General features: G+C 40.9%; 1 protein-coding gene across 4 annotated transcripts; it reads right to left on the bottom strand.

Moving 5' to 3' along the window:
- Positions 1-1143: 1143 nt before the first annotated feature.
- LOC131432994 (nucleoprotein TPR) lies at positions 1144-19008 on the bottom strand. Of its 4 annotated transcripts, none has more exons than XM_058599696.1 (9): positions 18463-19008; positions 17061-18130; positions 12444-16997; positions 12172-12369; positions 11053-11894; positions 2099-2532; positions 1819-2033; positions 1608-1755; positions 1144-1541 (listed from the first exon to the last, which is right to left on the bottom strand). In XM_058599696.1, exons 1-9 carry the CDS (start codon positions 18695-18697, stop codon positions 1345-1347), a joined length of 7893 nt encoding a protein of 2630 aa, XP_058455679.1. In that variant the 5' UTR covers positions 18698-19008; the 3' UTR covers positions 1144-1344. The 4 variants fall into 4 exon arrangements, with proteins under 4 accessions (XP_058455679.1, XP_058455680.1, XP_058455681.1 ...); XM_058599697.1 differs by having other exon boundaries at positions 2099-2526; XM_058599698.1 differs by having other exon boundaries at positions 11053-11861.
- Between the last annotated feature and the right edge of the window lie 1230 nt (positions 19009-20238).

The following is a 20238-nucleotide window of genomic DNA, read 5'->3' as shown; positions in this document are numbered from 1 at the left end:
TAACCCTAGTGCTTTATTGTTACATGACAACAGTGCAAGCGAGAACTCCACCATTGGAATCTGTGTTTCGTTATTGTCTGGTGTCGTTAGGCTGCTGATCTTCGGTTGTGGTACAGAGTCGGGGCATACTTTTTTTTGACGAAGTCGAACATCCAGCCGGTTGAATATTCATCACTACCTTTCGTAGAGTGAATTAATGTTTCTCTCGTTAATTCGCCTACGAATCGACGCCAGTATCTGCGTCAATCAAGTTGTCCATTTTCGAGCCTTATGCCGTGTATTTCCAATAATTGTCAGGCGTTTCGTTCTTTCTAAACTCATTATTCGTTGAATTTTTATTCTTCTTCCAACTTTGAGCAATCTTTGTCCCACCACGGATTGAGAGAAGGAAAGTTTTTCTGTAGGTTCCAGTTTCTCAGATTCGAATCTGCATAGATATGATTTTACAATCAATCACCCCGATTCTGCAATCCGACGGATTTGTGATACGAACGAATTTACACTTTCGTTCGAGTTTGAATTTTGCATTCTTTATTCCGTTCGACTTGTATGATTCGATCGACTCCCGTTACAGAACACTTGAAATTTCGAACACTAACCATCAAAGCTGTCAACAATACTTACACGTTCTTAGTAAACGAAACCGTCACACTTGTATAAACAAATTAGAACAATTCTAAACCGAATAGAAGTAATACGTACGCAAGTCGATCGAGTAATGTTCGAAAATTGCAGAACTCGAACGAATGATATTCGAGTTCATACCCAACTCGAACAGAATGCAGAATGGAAATTGCACATTTGATCGGAATATTTCGAATCGATCGACGTACAGAATAGGGGTGAATATATCGGGGGAGGAAACAAAAACCATTGTCTCCGATGGTCTTAAATCGTTAATAACTGGAATTACTTTCGGCAAGTGATCACTGTAGCGAAGTCGAGCAAAGGAAAGGATCCAGCGCACTTGGTTTTGATGGTGGTCTTACAGGAGTTCGTACCACTTCTCCAGTGTTTAAAATTAAAGAAATCTTGTGTTCTATTGAATTCAATCCAGTATATTTTCAGTTTTTTTATGTTTATTGAATACATTCCCCTAGGATGGAAAATTAGAAATTGTCTTTTACAACGACAACTATAATATCAAATAATCAAAAATAGTCTTTATGTTGATCAGGAGAGTAATATGTTTTTCAAACATATTACAAACATTATTTTGTACACCGAATTAAACCGTGTCTTTAACGCATTCGACACTATTTCCGAAACGTTACAATAAATATTACGTGTAAGGAAAGCAAATGTTCGTGGAATTGTACGTGCTTACGATGCATGGAAAAACGCTCAGGAACGGTAGTGCAAATTGGATCGTCGAGTGCGTGTTGACCGGGTGTTCCGACGCATCGGTGGGCTCGGTTGTTGCATGTGATGATGTTGCTGGTGTGGCGATCCGTGGTGGAATGCTCGATTGGGACTACCAACTGGGGAACGTTGCTGCTGATGTGGCATTTGCATTACCGATGGGCCAGATCGATTGAGTGCTGCATTGTAGATGAAAGAAATAATTGTTAGAAAACAGTAATTCTCTTTACGGATGAAATAATTACGCCGTCCTTCGCTCCAGGGCATATTTCGGTTGGTGCTTCCACGGTGGCCAAAGCGTCGACCGCGTCTTGTAGCCCCACGGGGAACCGAACGAGATCGTGTGTTGCTGCTGGGAGTTTCCAATCCATCAGCTTCGCTGCCCTCGTCCATCTGTAATATAAATATGGGAAGTCATACAAAAAGTTGTCAATGGTCATCGGAGTATAAATTTACCGGAGACGCCAAAGCTGTGGAATGTTTCTCGCCTTCCGATGTCACGCCATCGCCAGACTCTGTTTCTCGGTTACGATCATCGTCCATGTCAATGTCTAGATCATCATCATCTGTTCGTTCGCCGCTTCTTCCACTTTCTGCTGCCGTAGCCTCCGATGTGTTGGCCGTTTGGTCAGCTGTAGTGGAATCAGTTATACTGTAGTCATCATCATCTTCTGTAGGAAATGTAATTTACAAAATGAAAAAAAAGGTTGACTATCTAAAACACTAGTCCGTTTACCTTCTGCAGCGGAAACGGTAATTTCCGGAACTTGTCCCTCACACTCGCCACTTGTTGCACTCGCACTTATACCAGATGGGCCGGCCACAGGTTCCTCTACTTCACCTTGTACTTCAACCGAACTCCCACAAGGGGCTAGCTGTTCACCGGCTTGTTCGGCTTCGTTACTGTCGATCGGTACCGCCGATTCTCCGTGTATTACTGCTCGGTCGTGCTCGTTCGGTGACGTTTGCTGAGGGGTCGTCGGTACACTACGGCCAGTGGGTCTTACGCTGTTAGATTCATCCAGCTGGGAGAGGTCCATTCGGGTATCATCGATGCCCTCGGGAAGAAGCTGTGCGTCGGCAGCAGCGTTCGAGGTTCTGGATGTTTCGATAAATGTGAAACGAGCATTCGGCACCTGCGGGTGTGGCGAACTGACGGCATCGCTGAAACTTGTTGCAATTGTATGTCAATTTGTTACGCAGTTATATGATGGAATAGTGACCACAGTACATCTATTCATTATGATACTAGCGCTTGTTCAAACTAGACGCTAATATTCGATTGTGCAATTCAAAACCACATAAAAATTTGGCGAAGAATGTAATAACTTAGCATCGAGGAGTTGGAAAAATCTTCAATACTTCAAAATAACCTCGAAATGAAGTCCAGCATGCATCGTAGAACGGATGAAGCCGTTGGTGACTACGAGAGGGTTTTCAATCAATTTTAATTTTTTACTCATATCATCCTGTAGTTTCAGAGAGTGGCGTCTCGTGGCAAAATTTGCGGGTTGTGCACTGATTATATCAGATGTAACAGTTCATTCTAAGTGAAAACTAAAGATTGAGGTATTGATATTTTGGGTGGAATTTTTTTGTTAAACTCATTTGGTATCGTCGATACAATAGAAAAAATCCGCGCGCTGTACGTCGAGCAAATCTGCCAATAATGTCATCACTGAAACCGATTAGATGTTGCAACTGAAACAACCAAGGATGGCAGGTAATTTTTTTCAAATCTGTGTTCGAACCAAAAATCAGTCTGAGGAAAAAAAAAAAGGTACAGCCACTTTTAAACAGGACACTTTGTTTTCCCTAGCAATTTTAGGACCTTTGTCAGTCTGTGATTGATTTCAAAAGTCTGTGAAAATCGGTCATTTTTAAAATCTGTACAGCACATTGAGAATATGTGAAACTCAGATTAACCTGTGAACCTGGCATCTCTGGAGACAGCAATTTGTTTTCAACTACCATAAGCAGAAGTCACTGAAGCCTCTCCTGAAGGTGTGCATACAAGTCAGAACTGGACTGAGTTAACTCTCTCTCTTCTTGAATCTAACTCATGTGCACGGATGAGACAAGAGATACATGAAATTTTAAGTTGGATGTATATGAGATGTGTGTGAATACACGAAATTTCGGTGCACAAGGCAAAGTGCTCGAGTTTAGAGCACCACGCATCGGTTGCAGAAATTCGATATGAAAACATCATTTGGTTGTCATTGACCAGCAAGCGCAAGTAGCTTATGTTGGATTAGTGCATATTGTTCTGTGGACGAAATCGCCTTTTATTATATATTCTTTACCATCCGACCTGATTTCATAGAATAAATTGCGAATCTAAAAACAATAGATTGCGGGTGGGGATGCAGTTAATTCCTTCAATTTAACCGGTTGTGCAGTGCACGAGGCGCACATAAGAACGTGAAGCCACTGAATCCAGAACCAGAAGTTGGATCCAAATCAAAGTCAGCAATCTTTCATATAAATCTAAGTTTGTAGAAATCGGTCCATGTTCTAGAAAATCGAGTGAAATTATTTGTCACACGCACACATATTTGCTGATCTCGATAAAAAAAAATAAAAAAAACAACGGTTTTTGGACATAGAGAATTTGAGACCGCGTAATTTCGGAAATTGGCGTAGGAAAAAAACGCAAAATAGAATTTTTTTTTGAAAATGTCAGAGATGCATGAAACGTCCAGATGTGGTGTAATCTCAAATTTTTTATTTTAATAAATCGGCTTTGGGACTTTGAAAAATTTTGAGACATTTGGCATCAAACAAAAATTTCGATTTCGGTAAACTCAAAATTATTGTCCCAAGGTCAATTAAACCATTTTTTTCAAGAATACACCAGATCTCGACATTTCATACATTTCTAAGACAAAACAAGAAAACCGGATAACTTCGGAAATCCGCCCAAACATCGCTCTATCATGCAGCACTAAAAACTCATACTACTGGAATCTAGGAAAAAGTCGCCTGCACAAAAAAAATGGTGGATTTAAACCATCTTAGGCTTGTTGAAAAGCAACATCTTAGGCTTGTTCCACACGGCAATCTAAGTTTCAAAACATATTGGACAATTGTGACAGATATAGTCAAAAAAACTGAAAATTTTGACATCAAACTGCGTAAAACTCGGAAAGTAAAAATTCAATAGTGTTCAGACCGACAAGGAGATCTTTCGTTTGCGACAAGTTTGATTAAAATCGATCCAGTAATCTCTGAAATCTCGACCCTCTTTAACAATACATAGACACACACGGACATTTTCTCCGTTCGTCAAGCTGAATCGATTGGTTTATGACACGGAAATTTTTCTAAAGCTTGAGCCAATTCTATACCTACTTTTGATATCTATAAAAAAGAATACGTGATAATTTCGACGGTGAACTTATCCATGTTTGGAGAGATAGAGATGGTTTTGCACAAATTGTTGTTTAAGGGCCGCTTCCTCGAAAAAAAAATCATCTAAAGAAAAATTAACATTTTTGAATTACAAAAAGAAAATCAGAGGACCAAAGTGGCTCCCTTGTGAAAATCCAGATTTTGCAAAATATGCTTCGGAAACGTAATCGTCCATTTTGACTACAATATTTATTTACTCCTTGTGCGGAAGTGATAGTCAGTTACTGATCGACCTTTGATGGTGCGAAAAGGTTGTTACCGCCCATTGAAAACGTTTCGTAGGAAACGACAGCAATTGTGCAAACAAATACTCCAGTCGGGCCACAAATACAAGGATCGGTTTCGGAAAGCGATTACATACACACATATAATTGTACCATTCGGCCAACCTCCACAATAGAATGCTACTTCTTGTATGCTTTTGAAACCTAACTGTAGTCAACATTAGTCAAACATATTTCTCAACCATGACGATAATCTAACAGGCAAACTTTATATATGTGTGTATGTAAACATGATCGCTAGCGTGACAATAAACGTACGAAAAAAAATCAAACCAATGCAAGAATGGCTTTCACAGAAATGACAGTTTATTTGAATAGGTTTCTTTCTCAAGGTTAATTGAGTATAGTTTTGCTGACTTACTACATACGCTGCAACCGTTACACAGTTGTCATAATTCACTTCTTACTCAGTGAGAATTTTGTTTTATTTTTATCTGATTAGAGATATTTGTAAGTCTTACGTTTCCATTTCTCTTTATCCTTACTAGCATTTCAAATGGACGCTACACATTGTCATACTATTTTACCATATTTCACTTTTGAAAAGAGAAAAATAGTTACGGTTAACCTAACTAATCAAATCATCGGGATACTATCCTTGCTGTTTAAAAACGAAAATTGAATTCAAAACACAACCAACAAGACAGTGTTTGAGCAAATTACAAGAACGAAAAAAAAAACTAATCTTCCATTACAGCACAGACATTGTACAAATGTTAAACTACAGTACTACGATTTCAAACAATGTTCCTGAACAGAATTATCTCTGACAGACACAGCAAGGAGCGCGTAGTTTCTACAGTCAATCAGCTTAGCATATGATTAAAATACATATATATCGTTTGCCTGTACTATCATCGTCACTTGAGGTTGAAGGAATAGGTATCCTGTTTCCTTTTAGCGTTGCATGGATGCACAAACATTTGTCGAGTATCAAGTTTTTTTCTATTTTCCTGCTATTGCAATTGACAGTAGCTCTGTAACTAGGCCATCAATTGATTTTTCAGTGGGCGTCGACAAACAAAAAGTACTACATTCTAACAGTTCGACTCGTGGTTTCATGGTGGCAGGACGTTGTGCACCTACGAGTGGCTTACGTTCTGTGCGGTGTTGAGAAAAATAAAATAGATAAAAATGAATAATTATTATCAATATCCTACAATTGAAGTACAACTTTTAGACGGGCGGTTATCACGGTTAGGGTTAGAAATACCCGGCTAACGACCATAAATAGGTTAACGATATTAAAAAAAGGGGGTTAGAAATCGACTAACACGTCGGTCAATAATTTTCCGGCCTGACAGACAGATGGCGTCATTCATTAAACACCTATCTAGCGTTTAATAGTCACAACAGCATTTCATGACATTCGGTTCATGGGTGTGTTAGTTATTGTGCTACCATCAATGATGCTACCTGTGGAAAATTAGAAATAAATATAATACATTATCCAGGCTCTACTTCAAGCAAACTGAATTTAAACGTGGTTGTGCACCGATGATGCACCACGCCCTGGTCGTCTCAATGGTGCTGTTATTCCGAAAATCGTCACCATTGGGATTTTGTTATAAAAAATCAAAAAGTATTGCTGCAGGAGATAACGGACATCAAAAGGAGGTGTATTTCAAATTTTGCATGATTACTTGAATCGGAAAATAAATGTTTGCAAAGTGACTGACGCGTTTTCTTGCAGCAAAACAAATCAACCCATCGTTACGATGCATTGAAATTCGATTTGCTATCGCATGCACCATTTTTACCAGATTTAGCCCCCCAGCGACTATTTTCTGGTGTCAGGTTCAAGACAGAAGCGTACTGGAAAGAGATTTGTATCGAATGATGGGGCCATCGCTTCGAGCTATGAACAGTAGGGTGCCAATATTTTGAGGTCATCTCTAATTTCGTAAAGCGGTAGTGCTCACAAGTTCAAGCACCTAAAAAATATCCCTATTCAAAATTTAAGCAAAATCGGATATGAGTAAGGGATGCTGCCCGGCTGTTAAATTTTGAAAATTTTCGATCTTAAAAAATCACCATAGGGGGAAGGGGTACATAAAGTTTCCGAAATCGAAAAATTTTGTTTTATGCCAAATGTATTTGAAAATTTTAGATCTAGTGTCATCTTTAAAAAATTTTCTCTGAATAAAATCACCTCTAGGTTTTGAGATTTCCGTTTGAGCACTATGTTTATTTTGTGTTTTCATTTGAAAAAATTTGCTGAAGAAACTCTTCGAATGCTCTAGGAGACTTTTGTTCCTCTTGCTTTATCGGAAGCAACATGCAAGAGATGGTTTCAGAAATTGTGAATCATGTAAGAAATTCGACAAATTTAAAGACAACGAGTTGCAGACATTATTCGACGAAGATGACACATAAACACAAAAACGTGAACAATTACCGTGGCTTAGTGCAGTTTCTAAACTGTTTGAAAAGGTTATTCTGACACCGATTTTCAACCACTGCAAGCAATATATTGTCGAAACTCAACATGGCTTTATGCCTAAGGGCTCCACAACCACCAACCTATTGTCATTCATGTGCTACGTGACTGAGGGTATGTCAAAAGGTTTACAAACAGACGCTATTTACACCGATCTCTCTTCTGCATTTGATATAATAAACCACAATATAACAATTGCTAAATTGGAAAGACTTGAATTCAGCTCTAACATCCTTCGATGGCTGCAGTCATATCTTATAGATCGTCGTTTAGCAGTGAAAATCGGCGATCACGTTTCCAATGAGTTTATCGCTTCGCCCGGAATTCCGCAGGGTAGCCATCTCGGGCCTTTAATATTTTTACTGTATTTCAACGACGTCAACTTTACTCTAGAGGTCCCTCGTCTATCGTTTGCCGATGACGTTAAGATCTACTATTACATTCGAAGCCCAGTAGATGCAGTTTTGTTGAGCTTCGCCGAGTGCTGTAAAGTAAATCGTATGAAATTGAATCCTGACAAATGCTCGACCATCACGTTCTCGAAGAAGAAAGAGCCATTTCATTTTGATTACTTTCTGGAAGGATCCCCGATAGTCAGAACGACGTGTGTTAAAGACCTTGTCTTTCTCGATGAGCAGCCGAAATACGAAAGGCGGAAAAACGAAAAGCTGAAATACAAAAAACCGAAAACACAAAAAGCCGTACGTCACAGAAAGCCGAACCTTAAAAGGCCGAAACTCAGAAAGCCGAAACGATTCTTCAACGGGCAGACCGGCGGCCCCACGCAAGCAAACCGTTTGCCCGGTCTGCCCGTTGAAAGAATCGTTTCGGCGTTCTGAATTATGCAAGAAAATCTTCTGCTTAGCTGCCTGACTGTTCACAGTCAATAAAACTAAAATCAATTCTCAATTTTTGATAGCTGCTCATTTTCTCTAGGTATTTCTACTACAATTGTAACACTAGTAGACGAAGCAGTTTTTCAGGTCGGAATGAAACTATTTTCTAAATATACTAAACGTTAGAATTCTTACCAAATACTTTGTACCACAATAATAACACACAACTCTAAAAACTGGTAAAAAATTAGATCAGCGAAAAAGAACGAACAAATGTGATCACGAAAGACAGTTGTTGGTAGAGGAATAATGAAAAAATCAGCTGTTTTTCAAAGTAGGGCGAATCTTACAAAAGTAAAAAAATCGAGTTACTCTCTCCCACCAATAAATGCTTCAAAATTGCTAGTAAGGAAGGCGAAACTTTTTATTTTCTTTATTTTAGATGGTTTACGAACATTTTACTACTGGAAATGGTAAATGAGACGATAAAATTACCCGCAGATTTATCTTAGTCACAAAAACCAACCAATTTCACGAAAAATGCGCAAGGGCGTAACTTCATAATTCACACAGGAATCATAAAAGTAAACAAATCGAAAAAGAGCTAGGCTCTTTATGTTGATCTACTCTGTTGGTATAGAAGGAAAGGATGCCAGATTTAAATAAATATCCTTTCTACTCAAGTAAAAGAAATCAATTTTTTATAACTAATATGTAGTTTAATTATAGACAACAAGTGGATTACCGCTAAAAATGTAACTTTCTCGTGAGAAAATTATTGTAACTCACTTACTCGTCATTATATATATATATATATATATATATATATATATATATATATATATATATATATATATATATATATATATATATATATATATATATATATATATATATATATATATATATATATATATATATATATATATATATATACATATATATATATATATATATATATATATATATATATATATATATATATATATATATATATATATATATATATATATATATATATATATATATATATATATATATATATATATATATATATATATATATATATATATTTCGGCCTGTTATGCTTCGGCTTTCCGAAATTTCGGCTTTATGTGGTAGATAAGAACATCGTCGGCCTTATGTATTTCGGCCTTTCGTTATTCCGCCTTTCGTATTTCGGCCTTTTTTTAGACTCCCTCAAGCAACACATCAGCTATATCGTTTCTAAAGCTTCTCGCAACCTAGGATTTGTAATGAGGATGGCTAAACATTTTACAGACGTGTACTGTTTAAAATCTCTGTTTTGTTCACTTGTTCGTTCATCCCTGGAGTACTGTTCTGTCGTTTGGAACCCTCACTACATAAACGGAGCTCATAGAATCGAATCTATACAACGCAGATTCATTCGCTTCACTCTACGGCGCTTACCGTGGAACAATCCTCACCAACTACCAACCTACGAAAGTCGCGGGTTATTAATCGGTCTCGATACACAAGTTGACTGCTTTATTGATAGCAGATGTTTTGACCGACAGGATTGACTGCCCTGCTTTGCTCCGCAAAATTAATATCAAAGTCCGACCTCTTGCTCTTCGCAACTGTGCATTTTTTCGACTTCCTTTACGACGAACTAACTATGGTGATAACAATGATATTATTGGCTTGCAAAGATTATTCAATCTTGTTTCATCGGGATTCGACTCCAATCTATCTCGCAGTAGGATATATGGAATTTTTTTTATATATTACTAGAAATTATCATTAGGACCATATTGTGTCTGTTGATTATACCTAAATAAATAAATAAGATTCAGGCGAATGAATCCAGCGACGTTACGGCATTGAAGATCGTAAAGTAAGATTGCGGGGCAAAGTCGAGGGCACGGAAAAAACGTACACAATTACCAACCGCATCTGGGAGCTACGAGTCGAGTTTTGTAAGAAAATCTTGCATTCCATCAAGCAAAAAATCCGATAATCCTGTTTACCGATGAGAGCATGTTTACCATCGATCCCTTATCAAATTCCAGAACTGACCGCTATATTAATTCTCCCTCGGTAAAATGATTTGAGCGGCGAGCATAGAGACGTGTGTCTGACCAAGCATCCTGCTAGCGTTATGGCGTTTGGATTGGTAGATAACGGATGGACCCGGCTATTATTCCAGAAGGCGGACATGTAAAAAGAAAACTTTATAGGGATTCTTAGTAGGTATGTTCATCGGTAGATCAAAGAACAGTACGCTCCGAAGCCAAATATAGTAGAATTTCCGTTTCATAACGCGAATCGCACTCAGAAATGATTGCAGAAATATCTGCCGTTCTGAGGGAAGGAATTTGAATAAACAAAAAATTCGATACCGAAATGTTTTAAATTTTGATATTGCTCAATGATTCAAACATTACCAGGCATACGGTAAAGCCGAACAGTAGCTAAAATTATTTTAAAAAAAACATGGCTACGAGAAATCCAAATACAAAACTGAACGCTTCCTTCGATTTTATGTTGTTCTTCTCTCAGCTCTCTGTTCTTCAAAAAAAGCATCACAGAATGGGTTGAAGCAATATGTTTCCATTGAAAAGAATTTTTAAAATAATGAGACTATCGTTGAAAGTAACCAGAAAAAGCGGCATGACGATGAAGCGTTATACGGCTCTTTACGATAACTTCATATCCAACATATTAACTACAAATGTTTAAAAAAAATCCTTACCCATCGGTCCGCCGTGGTACGTAGAGAGTTGGCGTGCTGGGCACAATGCGATCGTCAGCACTCTCCTCGTAGTTCTGCTGCATTAGCATGAGCTGTTGCTGCTGTCGAGCCAACGGATTCACCTGCCGTCGGCTTTGAGAGGGTGATGCAGCCACAGCCTGGGAAGTGACAGACGAGGCAGCGGCAGCTGTGGCCGATGATGCCGATGACGACGCCGATGTGGAAGAGGACGTTGTGGAAGCAGAAGTCGAAGCAGCGCTGGCTGCCGTCGAGGAGGCCGATGAAGTTGACGGACCGGACGGTTCGCCACTGCCACTGCTGATGCTCTGGATTTGCTGCACCTCATTCGAAGTCGGTTGATTGCTGCTCTCCGTTGGTTGACCATCGGACGATGTGGATGGTCCGGCGTTGCTGCTCTGACCCACAATAGTACTGGAAGTTTCCACATCGACAGCAACCTGAGCACTCGAAGTAGTCGACGATGTACTTGACTGATTAGGAACTTCGTTGTCATCGTCCACATCGACCTCATTATTGGCCGACTGTACATTGTCTTCGTCGATATCGGGGCCTTCACCTTCGTCGTAATTGCCAGCAATTTCCGGTTCGTCTTGTTCGTACGCTTCTTCTGCATCGTAGCCCTCGAACGGACCGTCATCGGCTTCAGCGGTGCCCTCATCGGCAGTGCCATCGTCAGCCATACCTTCGTCGTCTTCCTCCGAATCCACCACAATAATGTCATCTTCTTGGTCCCGCTGAGATGACGTCGGTACCTGATATTCCACCTCAAGACCGGACTCGCTGACGCCCTGCAAAGGCGGAATCTTTTCAGAATTTCGGCGCTAAATATTGAAACAGAAATAAACTACCGTTTAGTGGACACAGTAAACAAAATTTAGAACTACGAAATCGCATCGATCTATGAATGGTGTATCTGGTTTTTAGTTTTTGCAGGCCAAACACAAAATTTATTCTACATGAAATCTAACTATATTTAACAAACTGTGTCTCACAGCTACAACAAAATATATATAAAATAGAAATAATAATACAGTTTCTCTCATCACTCTAGCAGTATGAATCGATCTACTACACCTACTAATACAGTCGTGATTATACCTGGAAAGTCTCTCCGCCCTGCATTCGTGTTCGTTTGTTCACCGGAGCCGACTTATCGGTCATCTGTTCTACGGTGTCCGTGGAGCTGTCTCCCTCGACATCACGGGGTCGCTTGTGACCGGCAGCAGCTTGCGAAGTAGTGACAGTGTTGCTTGAAGTTGATGCTTGATGATGGCTGCTAAGGGAAAGCTGTTGGACCTGGTGGAAAGCATATTAGTTACAAATTGAACGATACCAAGGGATGAAGTACTTATTCTCAGTCCGGTACTTACATTGGATGTAGAAGATCCACTAGTGCTAGGAGCTGGATTTTGCTGCTCCTGAATCGGTTGCTGCAGTTGAGGTGACGATTGGGCCACCTGAGTAACAATACCTCCGGTTTGCGGCGAGCCTTCGATATGTGGTGAAACGAGAGCTACCGCTTGCGATGGCTGACCCGCGGAAACGTGCATCTGCGAAGGACCAGGTTCGTTTGCTTGTTGAGCTGGAATGCTTTCGTTTTCTTGCTGCGAACTGCTCTCGGCAGTGGAGGAAGATGTGGAAGCCGTACCCATTGGGGGGACGGCCGCAACTGCGACATTGGCCGAACTCGTCGCTGGCATATAATCGGTGTGAGAACTCGTTGGTGATGAGGACATGGATTCATTGGAATTGTTATTGCTTCCAGTGGTGTGAACTTGCTGCTGAGGTGGAACCAGTGCCGTTACGCTGCTGCTACTGGATCCAGTGTTTGATGATGATGACGAAGATGACGAACCCTGAACAATCGCAACGTTGTTCGAGGTTTGACTGGTTGGCAAAACGGCAGCGGTTCGGCTACTGGCTTGAACCGACATTGGACGAATGCTGGCCAACGGAGTTTCGCTACCTCGTCGTGGTGTTACAGTGGCCGACTGTTGAGCACTTGGACCGGGAATCGGTTTCACGTTTGCGGTACGAGGACTTTCTGTTGAGCCTTTTTCCGAAGATCCGGAAGCACTGGTAGATGGTTTGGAAACTTGTTGCAGCCCAAGTTGTCGGGTTAGTTGATTCATGCGAATATTGAGCTGTTCATTTTCGCGAGTCAGACGTGTAATGGCATCTGTCTTTTCCTTGTCTTGGTCAGCGTTTTCCTTCGTAAGCCGTGTTAGACGACCCTCGAACTGTGACTTGAGCAACTCATTCTCATCACGTACATGCTCCAACGATTGAATCTGTGCTTTGGCGTTGTTCAGTTCACGAGTAACATTATTTTTCATCTCTGTTAAACTGAGAATCCGGTGTTTCACGTCCTTCAGTATGTCTTGATTGCGTTCAGCTTTTTCCAGCTTACCCTTCAACGCATCATTCTCTTTCCTGAGAGTTTCTATTTCTTCCTGCGAGGAAGTGATTTGCGATTTCAGTTCTGATACGTTATTTTCGGTTATCTTTTCTTGCTGCTCGTTGCTGCTACCCTCTCCAGCTGCATCAGCAGAACCAGCCTCGCCAGGAGCCTTTCCACTTTCACCTTCCTTTTCATCCACAGACTTCTTCAGTTCGATGTAAGAATCCTTGTAGCGCTTGGCAATCTTGCGAATCTGTTGTTCCTTGCTCTTGGCATCGGTCAGCTGTTCTTCCTTGCTGGCCAACTCGTCGGTAAGTTTCTTCAATTCCTCATCTCTCTTAGACAGTGCTGACTTAACTTCGCCGATTTCGACAGTCATCTTGGCGCCAGCCTGACGCAGAACATCCAATTCCTCCGCGTATTTTTTATTCTGATCCGACGAGTTTGCCAGCTGTTTCGTTAGATTGGATACCTCCGCTTCCAGTTTACCCTTCTCAATCCTGATTGAGTTAAGCTCTTCGTTGGATTTCTTCAACAGTTCTTTTTCATTTGTCAACATTTTGGCAAGATTTTCTCGTTCAGTCTGTAAACGTTTCCAATCTTCGGGACTGGTTTTGTTCGATCGTTCCACTAGAAGATTAGCACGTTGTCTCCACCGGGTCGCCTCCAGTCGAAGTGTCGAGTTCTCACTGGTAGCCGATTCGATTTTAACACTCAGTTCCCGAACCTTCTCCTGCAGGGGGAACAGTTCATCCTCGGCCTTCAGAAGACGCTCGGATAAATCTTTAATCTTTCTGTTCAAACCATCGCGTTCTTCTCGCAGCCCTCGGTTGCTGTCGGTGATGGCATTGAGCGTTTCCAATTTTCGCAGAATTTCCTCGTGTTTAGCAGTCGTTACGACTCCAGTCTCCGATTTCTCCCTCTCAACGTTCAGCTCGGTCTGGGCCTCCTCGAGTTTCTTCTGGAACATCATCAGCTCGGACCGTACTCGAACATTTTCCGAACGCAATATATCGAACTGCGCCACTGCGATATCTTTCTCTTTGCGTAGATACTTGATAATTTGCAGCAGTTGGTCTACCGATCGTTTCTCCTCGTCGGAGATTGATTTATTCAGCATCGAACTGTCCTCGATTGTGCTATCATTCATAGATTCATCCGGTTTTTCCGCCGGTTTTTGTTCCAATGTTTGGGCTGCCGTTATGGACAATTTCGTGCTTAAGCTCTGGATTTGGTCATGCAACGCCGCATTCTGTGAATTCAAATCGGCCAACCGTTCCTCTAACTGATCGATTTCCTTTTTCATAATCTCCTCCCTATTCTGCCAGCATTGTTCGCTGGTTTTTACGCGTTCTTGAGCTTGATCTCGGGCCTGTTTCAGATCATCGAACTGAAGTTTGGTTTTCTGAACTTCCTCTTTCAAATTGGCCAATTGTTGAATATCGGAAGAGTGTTGGACCATCTCGTTGGCATATTTCTGTTCGGCTTGCTGCAACTGTTCCAGAAGGGAGTTATTTTTTTCGCGCAGCTCTCGCAGATCTTTATTATTTTCGCTCAGTTTTTCGAGAGCTTCTTTAAGCTCTATTTGTGATTTGTGCAGTTCGGATTCGCTATCGGTGGAGGAAGTCAGCTGTTCGCCAGTCTTTTTGAGAGAGTTTTCCGTTTTCAACTCTTCCACTTGAGCTTTCAGCTCGATCTCGCTCTTCTTCAGGGCGCTCAGCTCTGTTTCAGTTTGAGTTTTGTAGGTGGTGTACAGTTCATTGAGATCTTTCAGTTCCTTTTCGGAAGACTCGGACATATTGCAGTATTGCTTGACATGTTCCTTAGCAGTTGCCAGTTCTTTTTGCAGGGATTCAATTTCAATATTAGCTTCACTGAGCTTTTGTTCCAGCTCTCGAATTTTTCTATTCGCCTGAGTCATCGGATTGTCTTCGTCGTTGGGTGAAAGTGTTTCCTGGAGTTTTTTGTTCAAATCGTCAATTTTCCTCGACTTGATCTCCAATTCATCGCGTGCGTTTTTAAGCTCGGCTTGTACGGTTTCGGCAATGGCCATTTCCTCCTCCATGCGCTGCTTAGCCGTTTGCATTTGACGTTCCAGGTGTGTAGTCAGCTCCCGGAAACGATCCTGTTCCTCCTGCAAACGTCGCCGTAACGCAGAACACTCACGAGACGTCTCATCGAGGCGAGATTCCAGTCGGATTCTTCCTTCGGCTTCCGATCGTTCCATAGTGACCTTAATCATTTCGAGATTGTTCAACAGTAGATTCTGATTTTGACGTTCCCGGTTTAGGATTTCTCGCTCTGTCTGCAATCTGGATTCGGCGTCCTTCAAAATGCGACATTCATGTTTCAAATTCTCCACCTGTACTTCGGCCCTGGCCAGTTTCGACTGAGCACTCATCGTTTCATCTTTGAGGAACATGATCGTTGCCTCCTGTTTGGAGATAGTAGTTTCGTAATTCTTGTTTCGTTCCTCCAAAGTTGAAATCTGCTTCTTGTAGGTTGCAACATTTTTCTGCTGAATCTTGATCTGCTCGTTATTGTATTCCACGGTGGCAGCGAGTTTAATGTTCTTAGAGGACAATTCCCGAAGTTCCGTTCGCATAGCGTCAAACTGTTCGTTCATCATTTTGTCGTTGGTTAGTTTTTCCTTCCGGTAGTTGTCGTACTCTTCCTTAAGATTCGTAACCATGAGCTGGTTTTGCTTCACTTTACCCTCCAATTCGGAAATTTTCTTATCCTTCTCAGCAACCGCTTCACTGGAAACCGCACTGACCGTGGATGCGCTCGGAAGTTCTTCATCCATGGCTACATCCACATTATCACCGGATAGTGATCCATTCAAGCTAGCACCCAAAGTACCCTTTCCGCCTACCGCATTGTAGCTACGCATAGCATCGTGGTACATCTTCTTATATCGATCCCGCTGTTGAATGCACTGTTGCATCATTTGCGTTTGATATTCCTGTGTCTCTTGCATCTCCTGTATACGCTTGGTATAGGAAGCTATCTTCGCTTCAAATGTTGCCTGGCTCATTGCATTTTGTGCAATTTCCAACTCCTCCAACTTGGCGCTGAAGTCTCTTACCACGAGCAGCAATTTTACATTGTTTTCCTGCAGCTCCTGTATGTCACTGAAAGTCACCAGTTTCTTGGTAATCACTTCATTAGCACTCATATCCGACGAAATGGATTGATCAGCTTCCGACGCATATCCACCACGCATTTGTTCAATTTCTCGGAGCAAATGACAAATCTGGCGGCTTAAATCGCTTCGCTCCAATTTGAACTTCTTATTTTCACTGTCCAGATAACGAACCTTGTCTTGCATCGAACCCAGCTCGGACCGAACCTCAGCATTCTCTTCGATGAGCTTGTTCAGCTGCAATGTCATTTCTTCATTTGCATCCTTCAGGTTCTGATACTCGTTCTGCTGACGAGTCAGCTCCGGTGCCCGTTCCTCCAATTCCTGAACAATATTTTTGATCTGTAGCTGAAGTTTGCTGTTTTCCTTTTTCTCGACCTGCAAAAATGAAAATTAGTATTCAAACGAACTGTTAAAGATAAATATACATTACGAACTGACTTGCAAATCTTCAGCTGCCTTGACGTACATCGTATACAATTCGGTTAGCGTCATTCCAGATTTGATTAGTCTACTGGTAGCGGCAGCAGACGGAGCCAGTTTTTCTACGGCATGTTCCAAACTTTCCTCTCTGGCCAACTTTAGCAATTCGTTTGCATGTTTCAGTTCATCCTTCAACTGCTGAACGATCTGGTCTTTCGATTCCAGTTCCTTCTCATGTTTCATCACCTGAGACTTTTGTTGCGTTTCCAGCTTACCATAGGAATCACTTGCTTCGTTTAACAATTTCTTCAGTTCGGATACGGCTGCACCGAGTTCTTCCGTTTGCTTTTTGTTATCTTCGCAATCCTCCTGGTAAAGCTCGCACAATTTCGTCTGCGATTGTAACTCTTTTCGATAATGATCCATCATTTTCCGTGTTTCTTCATTTTGCTGAAGCAACTTGGTGGACAAGTCCTTTGCCTTTTCACTTAGATCCTGATTCTGTTGATCCAAATGGGCAATTTGTGCCGTAGCAATTTTCAATTCTTCTGTTTTCTCAGCCAGTTTCGCTTCCGTTGTCAAGGCATTAAAGTTTTGATCACGACGAACATTTTGAAGATCCTGCAATGCTCGATTTAAGTCCTCGGTCAGTTTCTGGATTTGGTTGTCACGCATTGACAACTCTTTGTCCATACGTCTCTCTTTGAAATCCAACGAGAATTCTTTGCTTTGGATTTCCTCAAGCTTTGCCAATGCTTCGCACTTGGTCACATTTGCCGACTTAAGCTTCTGCTCTAGGGCAATCACATCCGCTTGAAGCCGTTCAACTTCCAGTGTTTTGCGTTCGACTGCATTTAGTAGCGTGTCCCGTTCGTTAACAGCTTCATTGCGTTCGCGTCGAAATCGAGCCGTGCTTGCATCGTTTTGTTTGACCTTTTCTTTAGCCTGTGTCAATTCCTGTTTAGCGTCTTCCAGTTCCAACCGAAGCTCCTTGAAACTTTGCTGGGAAAAATGAAACTTGGACGATTCATCTTGATACTTCAAAGTCAAATCCTGAATTTGTTTCTCGTAGTCAGTTTTCAGTTGTTCTGTAGAGCAAAAATAATACTACTGATCAAACTTTCACTCAGAGGTGTTATTTGCGACATGCATGTCGAACGAGTTAATCAAAACAGATAAAAAAAACCGCGTGATGCCGTTTTAGACGAGCTGATGAACAAAAACAAATCACCTGGAGCCACCTAGCGTTTGTGTTTGTAATCAGCTAACTGGTCGAAAATCATTCATGACTTACAAAAATGAACACAAAAGAAAAATACATACAATGCCTTTTTCTTCGCACTAATGGCAGATATTTTTTTATTAAAAAATGCGTATGAACAGCATAAAACTCAAAAACAATTTAAACTCAAATGCTTACCAACATTAGTTTTTGCAGTTTCGCAGAGCGCTTTTGCAGTCAGGAATTCTTCCAGCTTATGCTCGTAGTGGCATTCAATTTTTTTCGCCGTCTCAGAAGGAATCGTACTCAACTCCTCAGAGGTAAGAATCGACCGTAATGCTCCTCCTGAATCTATCAGTTTCACCGGGACTGCTTCCGCCTCGGTTGTATTGTTAACAACAGCAGGAATTTCGGGGCTTTCGTCCACTTCCATTCCGTCTTCGGCAATCACTCGCAAAATATGAATTTGCGAATTCTATGCAGACAAAAAAATGTGGCGTTCTTATGCTGTCTTTTCAAGTTGTGTGTGTGTGCGTTTTGCAGACGATGAGACAGTTGCTGATAGTATCGAAAATACCGTCAGAAATCAATATTCTTCGGTAAAACACATTTGTGGAGTATATAAACAATCAGATACCACTTCTTGTTGTATTTACTGCACTTCAAGTAAGTGAAAACACGTTATTTTTGAAGAATTTTCACGGAGATAAAAGAGAAACACGCACACGAACTTTGCAGCTATGTCGGCTTTTGGCGAATGATGGCTGCCGCGGCGTTTAGCTTAGCAGGCATGTCAAAATGAATTTTATGGCAATTGTATTCATTTCGAGTGGGTTGTCGCGAGGAACGAGGGGTCTTTATAATAACACTGAAAAACATGAAATCAGATTGTTATTTTTTAATAAAAGATTTTATTTAGGCCTTTTCGCGTACAAGCTTTACGTGGCCGATTGGCTTAAATTTTGTTTTTTTTTGCTACTGGATCTCGTTGTCACCCTTATTCTAGGGGGAGATGAGCTTCCATTTCCATCTAACGAGGATCGGAAGTCACTTTATCCGTGGCTTATCTCATCATCCATTGCTTCATCATTGATGTTGTGTGTGTTTTCCGTTTTTTATCGTTTTCCTTGTTGATCGTAGTCTTGGGCTCGTTGAGAGTTGCTGTAGATGCGCCTTGTTGTACATTGGTTGCAGTTGCTGGTTGGTTGGAGGGTAAGTTGTTAACTGCAGCTGGTGTACTTTGTTCTATAGGGGATACTGATGGTTTCGTTGAGGAGGATGCTTCATTGTTGTTGGTGGCTGTCACAGGTGTACTGGGGTTGTTTGGGGTTGGCGTGAAGGAAGCACCGTTTTCCTTTGGTGTACTTGTCTCCTTGTCCAGTTTATCATATGGCTTACCGTTGTGAACAGCTTTTTGGCAATATCGACATGTGGCCGAATTCGGAGCGATATCCTTCGTATTTTTCTCTTGACATGCAATCGTGATGTCGGTTTTCCTACCTGTGAAATGTTATATATTTATATGAGAACAAAGTTTAAGTAAATTAATAATATCTGAATGGAAAGGATATAGTTTGTTTTATTTTTTCTTTCAATCCCTTCGTGAAGCACTATTTTTTACTAGGCAACAGGAATTGTTAGAAAATTTTTATAATAAATCCGCAGTGGTAAATGATTAAACAGTGTGATGTGCTTTCAATACATGAAAAATGGGAAATAAATAATCATTAAAAAAAGGCGGGTAAGTAATGTCAGAGACATAACTGGATGTCGTGAATACGAAAACAACTGACATGTTCCTTAACACTGCCGAATATCAATTAGCTGATCAATTGTATGAATTATGCAAGCATTCCCCTATCCACATTTTACGTAAAAACAAAGAAGGCTTCACTTGATCTCGATTACTGTGAATTTCACACAGCGAAAAGTGCACAAATCTAACCAAACTGTTCTAGATTTGCACTAAACTGA

This window comes from Malaya genurostris, chromosome 2 (assembly GCF_030247185.1).
Source record: "Malaya genurostris strain Urasoe2022 chromosome 2, Malgen_1.1, whole genome shotgun sequence".
In the NCBI taxonomy this organism is placed as follows: Eukaryota; Metazoa; Arthropoda; class Insecta; order Diptera; family Culicidae; genus Malaya; species Malaya genurostris.
This window is presented reverse-complemented; position numbering and strand designations above follow the sequence as displayed.